At 39.4% G+C, this 12,922-nt stretch overlaps 1 protein-coding gene across 1 annotated transcript in view; it reads left to right on the top strand.

The window, feature by feature from the left end:
• PITPNM3 (PITPNM family member 3) overlaps positions 1–12,922 on the top strand; it is a 131,160-nt gene that overhangs the window by 86,590 nt on the left and 31,648 nt on the right. Inside the window, exons 7-9 of the mRNA XM_075517739.1 lie at positions 2,773–2,892; positions 9,690–9,871; positions 12,516–12,685. Of these exons, the coding sequence (XP_075373854.1) occupies positions 2,773–2,892; positions 9,690–9,871; positions 12,516–12,685 (472 nt within the window). The remainder of the gene's footprint in view (positions 1–2,772; positions 2,893–9,689; positions 9,872–12,515; positions 12,686–12,922) is intronic.

Genomic DNA, 12,922 nt, shown 5'->3' with positions numbered 1-12,922 from the left:
TGTTGAGGGTTTTGAGCTATGAGTGTGGGACAGTATTGCAAATATGATGAATGAATGTTAGCATAGGATTACCTATGCAAAATGCCTTCTCAGTGCCCAGCATGAGAGACACACTTCTGGAATCCTGTGCAGTGTCTAACCTGGACTCACTCAGTTGGTAGAAGATACTATACCTCCTCCCACAAGCATTTTGACCCCTAAGCTCTTACTAAGCATTGCTATGAACTCTGGTAATGTGTAAGAGCCTTAGTTTTGTGGTAAGGGTGGTATGCTAAGCAGTGAACAAGCATGCCAGCCCAAGACAAATGATAATCTATGTTACTGAGTTCCTCACACACCTACTGTAGCTGATAGAAAAGTTGGGACATCTCTGACTAAGAGAGTAAGGAATCCAACATTTAACTATTGCTATTTCTTTTTTGCCTCCATCACAGTAGTAATAAAACAATTGACAGTAAAGAAACTTAGAAGACAAATACTCAGTTGCCAGCAGTGTTGCAGATTTCCTGTGTAACTTTGGGAAAGTCATGTAATTTTTCTGGTGTGACCCACTCCCCAGTGAAGTCACCTGCAGACTTCTTGTGGCTGATGTGTCACAGTTATTCCTGCTTCTCCATCTTTAGACTACAAAAACCAGTACTTTCCTGCTTCACATAGAATAAATGTGATACGGCTACTCTGTGTGAGTTACTGAAATATTTGTGGTAGGGCCCTCTACGTAGCTGGAAACATGCAATTCCTTAAAGTACAGTGACCTCCAGACTTCAGAAACAGAAAAAAAAAGACATTTAATATAGAGTACAGTGTAATCTTTGAAGGAAAGCATGTGTCTTATTACACAAACAAATTCTTTTCCTTAGCAGTAATAAGATTATGCTGTGGCACATTAGTATTTTTAGACTAAAATTTGGTTTGAAGCCAGTTGTAATATCCATAGTAAACTATTCTTTCTTGAAGCATAAAAACAGCCCAGCTGCAGCCCAGTGACAGAACATTATGAAAGGTGAGATTATGTAACTAAGAATTATACCAGTTACAGAAATAACTGTGGAAACAATTCTCTCAATAGAAATTGAGTGTTATGGATTTTTTTCTTTGACAAAGCTACAAAGACGTCTCCTTGATGTGTTTTACAAACCATGTATATTAATATTTCATGTGGAAAAGTCTGCATGACCTCTGTATGCGCCACAGAATTTTCACCATCAACAATTACCAGCATTGTTAGCATGGGATTGAATTCTCTGTGCTGTCTACAGTGCTTTGCTTTGGTCCTTAGAAATCTCAACTCTACCTCTGAATAAGTCCTGTACTTCTAAAATACATACCATATAACCTGACCCCCACCCTGTGTGTATCTTTCCTTCCATATTTTGGTCTCTTCTGTCCATTTATATTGCAAGTTCCTTAGATCAGAGATTGCCTTTTTGTTTTTATACAGTATCTGGAACAAGTTAATTCCATTACCTTAATGCCAATAATAATGAGGATTAGACATGGAATGGTAAATTGAAGGAGATGCTATTAATCCCCCACAAAACGTGCTGTTAATTTTATTAAGGTTACCTGTATCATATAATTTTCAGTTCTTTGTGGACTTCATTGCGTGCTGTAGGAATTTGAAAATCAGAGAGTAAATCAGCATGCTGTTCAACTGTATACAACTTTAGAACCAGAATTGTCTTAGGATAGATGTTACCTTAACGTATTCTGATATTTTATTTTATTTTTAAAAATGTTTTTATCCCAATAAATTTCCTTAGTTAAGAGAGTGTGGTATGTGGAGATCACTAAGAGAAGTTTGAGGTTTTTCCCTACCTGCATCTTGAAGCACGTGCTTTTCCTAACACGCTTCACTTTGAAGAAATCATGCACAACATCCTGTTATCCAAAACTTGTAGTTTAGTCTTGCAGCCAAGCTGAATTAAGGCTAGAAGCGAGTTAAGTTTTGTAAGGAGAAGTAATGTCTTCTGTTAAACTAATTTGAGTTGGGAACAACAGACTAGACGTTTGCTTCAGTTTGAGAATTGGAGAGAAAGGGTTGCTGGAACCTATGGAACCGTGGGGGTTGTTATCAAGGAGAAAGGTAATACAGCTATTGCTCATTCTCAGACACAGGCAGGCAGACAGGGAGAAAGAATTGTCCTCATCCTATGGGATGAGGAGGTGTTCAGTGGAATTGGCTTGTGAGGTAGATTTTAGTGTGCCATAAAACTACTCCAACTAGTGAATTCCCAATTTTAGTACTCTATGTATTTCAATTCCCACACCCATACTTTGAAGGTAGCTTGTATGTTTATATTAAATGTGAAGCAAGAGTGAATCTCTGCTTAATACCTCATTTAAAAGTTCCATTTCCTTGTCCTGACAGGGGAGTACCAGTCTGGTTTTAATCTGTTGCGATCCTCTTCCCTATATGACTCTGAACGAAATGTTAAGTGGATTGAAATCTTTGTGAGACCAGTGATCTGGATTTTTCGAGCTGGAATCTGGCTGCAAGCAGCTGGAAGACTTCTAGCCTGTTTGGCAGAACTCCCAGCTGGTCAAAATAGTCCCTGGGACAGATACTCTTGGCATAGGGCATATGTCTGGAGATAAAAGGAAGTGGGAGAAGGTGGCTACACGTTTTCAGCTGCAATAGGAACCAAGGTGTAAAAAAAACAGGAACAAGGGTGTAAAGTAAGACAGCAACTCCTCTGCAGTGCTGTGATGCTTTTTGTTTCTTCTAAAACACTTGCTGCATCTCCCAAAAAAATCTTTTTATTTCCTCAGGTGTGTCTCATTGGTGACTGCATTGGAGGAATTTTGGGCTTTGATGCCATCTGCTATAATTCTAATACAGCTGATGAGAGTCGGAACAGTAGCAGGAGAGGAAGCATCAGCAGCATCCAGGTGAAGAGAAAAAATCCACACAGCTGAAACCCTATAGATTCATTCCCTGGAGGAAATCGGCTCCATATAAACCAGAGAAAATTTAAGGATTTGGTAAATTGCCATGATAGCATGGGATTTTGCTCATATATCAAAAAATTGCTGTCTGAAAATTAAGTCTGCAGCTTCAGTTTTATGGTATACCAATGTCACTAGTGAAGGCTTTATCTGTAAATCTTTAAAGTAGGGTTACCAAGTGCCCTTTATTGTATCCCTGACGGTAGAGGCAAACATGTCCTCTCTCAGTAATCTCTGGTAGGGTCCTGTTTTTGCCAAAGTCTCTTATCTTTCTTTTTATATTTTTGTTTGTTTGTTCACATAGGGTCTAGAATTCCTTATGCTACTGCCTGGGGGTAGTCTAGCATTAAGATGTGTTCATGAATAAGTTTTAGTGACTGGTGAAAGAATGCATCCTTCCTGATAAGGAATGCAAGTCACCTGAGGATCTGTGAATGGACCACTGAGCATGACAGTGTCTATATGAGTACTACATTTGGAGAGAAGGGAGGATTAATTCTAACTGTGATCCAGGAAAGATTTTATGATAGTAAAAAGCACAATTTTTTAAAGTAATGCTAGCATATAAGTTTCATTATTGTGTTCAACACTTAGGAAAGAAAACTGAAGTTCAACTAATCTTACGTACTTCAGACTCAAGTGGATATGGAGAGGTGGTGTCGTGTGTTAGATTGGCACTGAGTGAGGTGCCCACGCTCCATTCTTTGATGGTTTTGTGACCCTGGCCAAATTGTTTCATTTCTTGACTCTTTAGTTACCTCTCTCCTCAAAAATGGGCTCAGTGATACCAGCCTGCTTGGTTCAGTTGAGAGCTATGTGCGATGGGAGTACTCTCGAGCAAAGAGACGTCCTCGAAATGTTTCCAGGAAGGAGAATCACTGGGCATTAGTCACATGGTTCTGGATTCTCAGCAGCCAGCCTTTGATAGTACCAGCACTGAGGACAGCGCATTGCAAGCAAAGTAAATGGAGAAATGGTCCTCCTGGATCCCAGTCCTACAGTGGGGTTGATTGTGCAAGGGCTGCTGCTGAATCTGAGAGCGAGGATTTGCCTGGATAAAGGCAAATAGGATAAAGGCTGAGCTTTAGGGAGTATAGGTTCTTTTGACTTCCCTGCTCTTGCTTATAGTTTCAACTTTCCTGTATTCCTCTCTTTCCTGATACCACAGAGCTTCTCTTCCCATTCCTCTCTCTATCTTTTCCCTTTTCTCCTCTTGTCTTCATCTCTACGACTCTGTGTGTTCAGAAGAAGTATTCCTTTCCTTCCTTATCTTGTCTTTCTGTCCATTGTTCTCAGCTTGCTCCTGTGAAGCACATTCAGGAGGACTCTCTTTTTTTACTGTTTTTTTTCCCTTCCTTGGTGTCTCCAGTAGAAATGGATCTCATTGGAAGAGTTTGAGAGGCAGAAATATAAGAGAGTTTTTTACTTTACCATTTCACAGGTGTCAGGGGCATTTGTGAAATGAAACTAGTTGGAAATAAGGATGAGACTGAGGTACTCTTAACCATTGCATTTTATGTTCTGGTTATAAACGGTGAAAATAGAGTAAATTAGGTCTATATAGTTCCCTTCTTACTCTGTTTATTTTGAAGTGGTCTATAATAATAAGCTAGATTGGTGATGCAGTGACCATTACATTCTCTGAATAGTTCACAGTTTTAGGCACTAGAAACTTCCTTTTGGAGTGAGAGGGCCTGTTAATTTAATGAGGCAATGTCAATAAGGAATTAGAATGTTACATTCTTCTACTACCCCAGATGAGTATTTGTTGGTTTGTGTGTTGTAGTCTGTTTTCTGTATTTTAGTTGCCAATATACACTAAATAATCGTCAGGATTATCCATAATAGGTAGTGACTTCTACAGTATAGACAGAAATGTGAATGATTACTGAGATCATGGTGATTGTTGCATGTACATGCTTGTACAGGGCAGTATTTGAAAATCTACCTGCATGTTCAATAAAATAATCTGCAGTAGAGCAAATGTCACTCTGCTCAAACCAGACGAGTAACTCTTGCTCTTTAAAAATCAGTTACATTTGTAAATGTCAAAATACTTCACAAAGAAAGCCAGTGTTGTTGTCATCATCATCATATCACTCCTTGGGTTATTAAAGGACAGAAGGATGAAGTGAACTTGGTTCATCATCAGAAGCAAGACCCAAAGTCTTGTATTAGCAATCTCTGTACTTGGTTGGGAACACTGTCTCTTGGAAGAGGAAGATGGTTCTCTTTTGTTGCAACAGCTAAAATACTCATAATTTAAAAGTAGACAACTCTTGATTAGGAAGAATGGAGAAATTTGAAGATTTGCCTCAAATGAGTCAAGGATAAATAAAAGCCACCTGTGGGGGACTGATTCAGATCCCAGTGTCAATACCATTTTACTGCAGATGAGATTTTAATTGTGGCATGTGGGGGAGCTGAAAGAGCTTGTAGCAATGGAAGACAAGCTTTGTAACTGTTTACAATGCAGCGAATAGTTTCTATACTGATCACCTCAACCTTCTTCTGTGTTGCCTAATGTCTTTTTAAGTGGTTTAGTATATTTTTTGGAACTATTTCTCACTCCCTGATCTGGCTAATATAAATGCTGAATTGGCGCAGTCTCTTTTGCAGTATACAAGAAAGACTGTGTCATGAAGGTGAACCTAAATGCTCAAACCAGTGAGATTAAAATCTGGCCAGGTTTTTGAATAGGTTTGAATATGGGATTCTTAAAAACTACCTTTTTTTTTTTTTTTTTTTTTAGTATTAGACTACTATAAATTTGAACACTTTCTCTTCACCATAATGCCACAGTGTGCAGACATTTTGACATACGCTTAGCATCTGATGTAATTTTCACCATTCAGATACAGAGAAGGCCCAGATGGTTTAGAGAAGTTAATTTCTCAGTGATCGTTCTTCTCACCAAATAACCTTCTGTCTCTGTGAAATAGTTGTCAGGCTTTCCCTATTGAATGGCTGTTCAGTAACTTGTGTAAAATGAATTTGGTCCCAGTTCAGTCCCCAAGGGACTATTACATGAACAGATTGTTCATGGGATAAAAGCCAGCTGCAGAACTGGCACTAACTATAGTTTCCAGGTTCCCTATTCTCGGGAATAAGACTAATTATTCACTTGTCACAGATGCCAGGAGGTCCTCTTGGCTGTTGAAGACTATAGGTGGAATAGTGTGGGAAGGTTCATCTCATAGATTATGTACTGTTGCTGTCTTGGTTTCATTTTCCTGCAACTCGTCTGCATAATTCTGGAGAACAGATTAGGTTCTTCAACATCTCTTCTTGACATGAAATCTCACCCCACGTGCACAAAGGCTGCTAATGTGCTCCAGTACTGAGTGAGGTTATGGGAAACACCTGTCTTTTGAACTTGTTCTTTCTGTAGCTTCAGAGAAATAGATTCAATTAACATGTTTTCCACAGTCTGTCTGCATGACTTTGGCCAAGTCTCTTGATCTATCATGCCTCAGTCCTTGTCTGTAAGCCTTGCACTCTTTCTCACATCCTCTGTTTTGTCTAGTTGGATTTTACACTCTTTACAAGTTGCTTAAAAGTACTGAGCATGATAAAGTCTATTTTCATTTGGGACATTTGCTGTTATGAATTGTGAAGAGCGTTCCAATGACACTTCAACAGTGTAATGTAGTGGCATAATGCTATGTCCAAGAAGATGGGTGCAGGGAGCGGTGGTGGAGAAAATATAAATGAGTGTGAGGAGAGTTGTATGCAACAAGGAACAGAACAACTCTGAATCCTGCTCTCTTGTACAATGCCTAGCCAATTTCCCAGTGACCTTCCCTAGGGTCGTCTCACAGATCTAGTCCCTTGTCCTTCTAAAACTACTTTTTTCTTCCCTTATTGAACTCTCTGTGGCATGTATGCTTTGGAAGACCTGAGTTTTACCCATAGAAAATAAAGTTTAAAATGTGTTGATTTTGACCGAAGAAAATGAAGGCTTTCTTCTGCAGTGCAATAATAGCATGCCATGTCCTGCTAACTCGCTTTAGGTGATGGTTATTATACTAGAGTTTCACCAAAAAAAAGAAAAAAGAAAAAGCAGCTAGCATTTTACTGTGTCTCTGACAGAAACGTCGTGCCCAGTAAATCAACGTGCACAACTGAAATGCTAGGTATGCTAGGTTAACCTTAATGATAGCAGTGTAGAAGAGGGATCTTGATGTTTTTCCCACACGGTATTGTTCCGAGACTGCCAAACTCCTGCCAAATTTGACCTGAGATTGTCTTATGTCTCTGCAAGGAGAACCTGTTATTGAAGCTTAGAGGACGAAGGTGGATTGTTGCCAGCTTTCAGGGATGAAGATACTAGCTTCCATTACTAAAAAGTCTTCCTAGCTAGTTCTGTGGTGATACAAGCTAGTTTCTAAATACTGTGGAGAAATATGTGTGTGACTAAAAGAAAAGCGTTTGGTGTTACGATACTGTCAGCTCTGCCTTTCCAACAGCCAGCCTTCTTCCTAAGACCACCAGCAAATCAAGAGACCTAAACAAAAATATTTAATCATGTTGAGTTCCTTGCATCTGCTTTCTTGCTCTGGTACCTTCAAGGGTTCCCATTTTTCTCAAGCCATTGACAGGAATTCCTTTTTAAAAAGTAATGGGAGCCGAGATGCTGACATATCTGCCATGTGATTTTAACGAAGAGAGCCTTAAAATGTCACCAGGATTTTGATGAAACTCTGAGCCTTGACAGCACTGATATGGTTTTCAGAAGTCACTGATGGTATGGTGTTTAAGAGCTTGACCTACAGCCCATTTAAATCAATGGATTTGTCAGTGCATTTCATGGGCTTTGGTTCAGTCTCCAAAAATTCCCTTTCAGCTATGTGTATGTGGATTCACCTCCATTTTGTGTGCCACCATGAATATTCTTATGCACTCTAATAAATATATTCATAATAAAAACACCAACCTGGAACTTTAGGCAAAGGTTGCAGAATATTTGTAGCATGCAAGTTACAATTTAAAATCATAAATATATTGCATTTTCATGGCACTGTTGCTTGGGAACAAGCTAGAGATTGGAACTTATCACGAAGGGTAAGAGGTAAATAAATACCTTTGCTGAATCAGTTTGAGATAATCATGAGACACAGATAAAGAAATGTTGTTCACTTATGTTCTTTAGAATTCACCTCTAAAAAGTTACTCTGTAAGAAAGTCTGTCAGGAACACTTTGGTTATAGGGATTTTGGCCTTGAAAGGTCCCTGATATTCTGGAGAACAGATAGAGTTGCTAAAAACGACTGATGTTATAAAAGAGCTTCAATGTAAGGTTGTAAACTGCGGGGCAGCTCAGGCTACATAGAGTCAGTGTCAGGCTGAAAAAAAAGTTACTGGTTACATTAAAAAATACAAGCAGGCCTGTAGTTGGTTCTGGCTTGAACTCAACAGAAGCACTTATTTTAGGTGGAGAGTTGATTTTGGTTTTACATCACTGTAGCATACAAAACGGTGGCAGCAGTCAGCTGCCAACATATGGCAGGAGCCCTCATCTCCTACCTGGTCCTGTGAAATAGTTCTCTGCACTCATTAACAGTAACAAGTACAAGAAATGAGGCTTAGTTTTAGCATTGTAGATACATTAGTATTATGCCAAGGAATGTCCTAATTCTTACACAACTTTAATATGAAAGTTGGCATGATGTGAATTTTGCTACATTACTATGACATGCAGAAAGAGATTCCTATGTGCATGTTAAGTTTTTTCATTGTACCATCACAGGAATAATTGACTGTGAACATGCTGGTCCTAAATTGATCTTCTGCAAGTTATTAAGATGCTAATGCTAGTTGTATCATCATCCCATGAATTCTAGTACTGCATTGTAGGACTTAGTAGAATATGGATGAAAACCAATAATTACGCAATTAGAAGGGGCTTAACTGTATCTGTATCCGTGTGCCTTGTTGATGTTTGTATCTTTGAAGTTTTGTAAAAATAGATGTCAGGCATCTTCACACTGTCTTATTTTGTTGATCTGAATAGAAGGAGATTTACACAGAATTGGATTACACAGTTGTTAGAAAGAACCAGACCTTGCATGCCTCATGCACCCAGATCTCACACATGAATGGGGGTGGGGATTCAGTCTAGTGGCGTTAGTTTTGAAAAGCAGCATTTGCATTGGCTACTGAAATGGATGCAGGAATAAAAGTCCAGGGGTAATAGGGATATGTCAGGCAGGATGCTGGTGCAAGCTGCAGAAGTGCTGGAGGAAATGAACAATAAATAAATCTATTTCCTATTTTAAGGGGTACCTTAAAGATATGGTACCACTCGTCTCCTCTTGCATCCCACAGAAGTTCACATTCTTAAAAAATCAGGTCCCACATCCATGGAACATGATGAGCAAGACCATTAATGTTGTAATGGGCATTTTGTGCACTCAGGTAAGACCCCTTCTGATTACCTTATGATATTTATAGTTCTCTAAGAATGATGAAGTCATGAGGGATAAGGCTTTTGTGTTACTTCTCCTCCCCCTCGCCCCCTAAAATTGCTGATTCTCCTTCCAGCTTTTAGGCTATACGTCTTACAGGGAAATCTAGTCTTCATCTCTTTCCTTATCTTCTACTGCAGAGAGAAAGTCTAACCCCTTCCACCTTTTCTGGATAAAGTGAGGTCAAATGTATAAATGCAGCCATTCCATATAAGCTCTGTCATATTTTGGTCACTGTCTAAATCTTCCTTTTGCTCTGTTCATTCTCTGAAGGATAATCCCCTCTTAGCAGAGGACTCCAGTCTGGGTGGCAGCAAGCGCCTGAGCAAAAGCAATATTGACATCTCTGGAATCATGGAGGATGAGAAGCCAAGGCAGCCTCTGCCTAGGAAACAGAGTGACTCATCCACCTATGGCTGTGATGCTATCACCCAACATCACGCTTTCCTGTCTAGGTAACGAGCGTTTGATGTCTGAGTAAAAGAAATAGGCTTGCCGTTGAATGGAGCGTGTCAGCACCAGAGCAACAGAATCGTGTTTATTGTTTGTGGTGTGTTTCTGGAGGTTTGCTTAAAGTCCCTGTATACCCCTCAAAGAAAACCATACACAGAGTGGGTCTAGTATGAACTTACTCACACGTGGAGAGTTTTTTATTTAATCTTTATGCAGTTGTGAGAGTTTTGAATATGCAAAACAATGCAAGTAGTTCCATTTCTTCAGTGTAGCCCACACAAATCAAGATGGATGAATGCTTTATAATTCTAGATTTCTGTTACATTTTTCTTTCTAAAGATCCCTCTGGCTTCACTTACAGGCTTTCTATTATTCTGTAAAGAGTTAGAGAATTGCTTTAGGTGCTTCCATTGGTCTATGAGCTGTTCAGATCAGCTTTAAAACAAAAAAAAAAAACCCTGCATAAATATTTGGTTTAAATGAGGAGGAGGCTAGGGGAGGAGAGTTAACTTAATTAGCTTTCAAGGATCCTAAGAAACCTTTAAAACACAGATTTGATGGGAAGATAAGAATTCCGTTTGTCTCATTGTTTCTGCATGTTCTAAGCTATTTGGTTTTTTACTTATCTGAATTCTTTGTGCTTTTTTTCCTCTGTCCATCATCTTATTTTCTTTATTTAATTGGGAATGATGCAGAGGGAGAAGTCTTATTGTGTGTTGAAGTTTCAGTTCTGCTACAGTTGAGCATAGTGCAGACTTACTACTGTGCTTTACTTCAAGTCTGGCAGTTTTGTTAGTAGCAGTTTAAGGTAATTTTCTTTTCTTGCTTTGACTGAATGTACTTTGCTTTGCTTTTGTTGACTATTCTGCTTTTATTTTCAAACCATTGGGTTTTCTGGATATGGATATGTTGTGAAGTGTCTTCCCTCTGAGGCATAATGGTCGTTTTTCACTTGTCTATGACTGAAAACATGAAGATTTTTTTGGTCAGTCACTTCTAGGTTCTTGTGTAGAAGGAGTACTGTGTTATGTTTAAAGCACAGTGTTGGCTTGTATAAAGCACTTCAGACTTGGGGAATAATAGGATAATTAAAGACAAAAATAACAGTTTTCTTCCAAGCCTTTTTTCATTTCCTGTGTCTCTATATGATTTTAAACTGAAAGCTTTACATGCAGCTGTACTTAAGCAAGCAGATAGAAAAGTGTTATCTTCCATTCATGTTTTGGACTCCTCAAGCTTTAGGCTGTTGCTATGTTATTGAGGAATAGTTGGCCAAAAACAGGTTAAAGACAGCAGAAAAAATTCCTTGGTAATGTAAAGAGCGGGGAAAAAAAACACAAATCGAACCAAACCATGTCATCCTCTGACCCACCCTGTACATAGAGAGAGATTCCAAGCCTGTTGTTTCCTGTCTGTGAGACTTGCGTAAGATCGACTTTTTTCCCTATGAGCTCATTTACTACAATGTAGAGGTGGTGTGTCAGTGTGAGTAACGAGGTTACAAAGATCGCTCTTTCACACAGAGCGTCCTTGTCCTACACACTGTGGTTGTGTTTCAGTGTGTCAGCTTGTGCTTTTTGTCCAAATGCTTTTGGCGTAGAGAAGTAACGCCTAACTGGTTTGCCGATGATGGATTTAATTCTTGGCTTTCTTCATTTCTACCCTAAATGGGCCCTAAGCTTGGTCCCCAGAGTTTCAGTTAATAACATCGAGTTATAAACTGAGAATGTCACTAGGTTCTCAGACTGAAAGAGAGACCTGGTGTCTTGGTGATTCGGGACCAGTCTTCAGGATTTCTGGACTCTGATCCATGCTTGGCCACAGATGCAGAGTGTGGTGTGCAGATAACTCATGAGGGCTTCAGTTACAGCTCTGGTTGAAGTCAGCACGGTCAGCATCTCTCAGTCAGGTTCTGCATGCTCTGGAGTCATGTTGTGCTCTGTCTCATGACTGGACAGCAGGTGTATATGCTATTTTTCTGCTTCTGAATGTAGTAATTTCATCTCCAGCAGAACTAAATGAGGGGCGAGTCTTTTCTCCATCAGTGAGGGATAGGTGATCTGTATTTACTTCATGCATGTATGGCATACAAAGTAAATGAAAGTGTTTAAATCACTTAAAAGATTAAAAGCTGTCTATAAGCATCACTAATTTTAACCTGTAATAAATAGTTGAAAAGTATTGAAATTCTAGTCCATAGCTCAGGGAGAGGATTAGAACAATGTTTTTTATGTACCCATGTAATGTACTTTATGTCTGTAACCTTTTAATACCATTGTCCTTATACAACTTGAGTAGGTTAGAATTTGTAGCAGAATTTTCAGAATAAGCTTACACACAGCTGTACTGCTAAAAGGGAGGGGAGGTAAACTTCAGTCTTCAGAGTCCTTGTGTAACTTACCATAAGTATTCTGTAGAATAACTGTAGAAAACTCTTGCATGTTGAAGGTAGTAAATTTACTGAATAGCTGCATTGGAAATCATGATAAGTGGCTGCTCTACTGCAATATCTATCTACAGTTTAAGGCATATTGCTTGGATCTAGATACAGATGCTAGAGCTTTCTAAGCAGCCTGTTTTGGGAATGGATTTTTTCTCTGGATGCCCTCTTCATTATTGTTGAATCAGTGCATTTTCTTTGCTCAGTATCCACTCAAGTGTGCTGAAGGATGCTGCAGACTTTTCTCCTGTGAATTCCAGTCTCTCAGAAGTAAACCTGGGCCGATTTGAATTCGAGGTGTCTGATTTCTTCCTCTTTGGATCGCCGCTTGGTTTGGTGCTGGCCATGAGGAGTACTGTTCTGCCTGGCCTGGATGGTAAGCTCTTTCTGGGGTTAGAATACAGGCTGCTTAATGACATTCGTAAACAAAGAGGCTCCTATAAAAGGAGGTAAATAAAGGAGGCTAGTTGAAGACTGGGGAGTGACTTTTTCCTCTAAAAGGTGGGAGTCTTGGTGTAGGTAGGTACTGAGGTGACGAGGGTTGTTCCAGGGGTGTCACTGCTCACCCATTTACAGTACTCTGTCTTTTGCTCTGCTGTTAATCCTGTATTCC

Source organism: Mycteria americana, chromosome 15 (genome assembly GCF_035582795.1).
Source record: "Mycteria americana isolate JAX WOST 10 ecotype Jacksonville Zoo and Gardens chromosome 15, USCA_MyAme_1.0, whole genome shotgun sequence".
Classification (NCBI taxonomy): domain Eukaryota; kingdom Metazoa; phylum Chordata; class Aves; order Ciconiiformes; family Ciconiidae; genus Mycteria; species Mycteria americana.
This window is presented reverse-complemented; position numbering and strand designations above follow the sequence as displayed.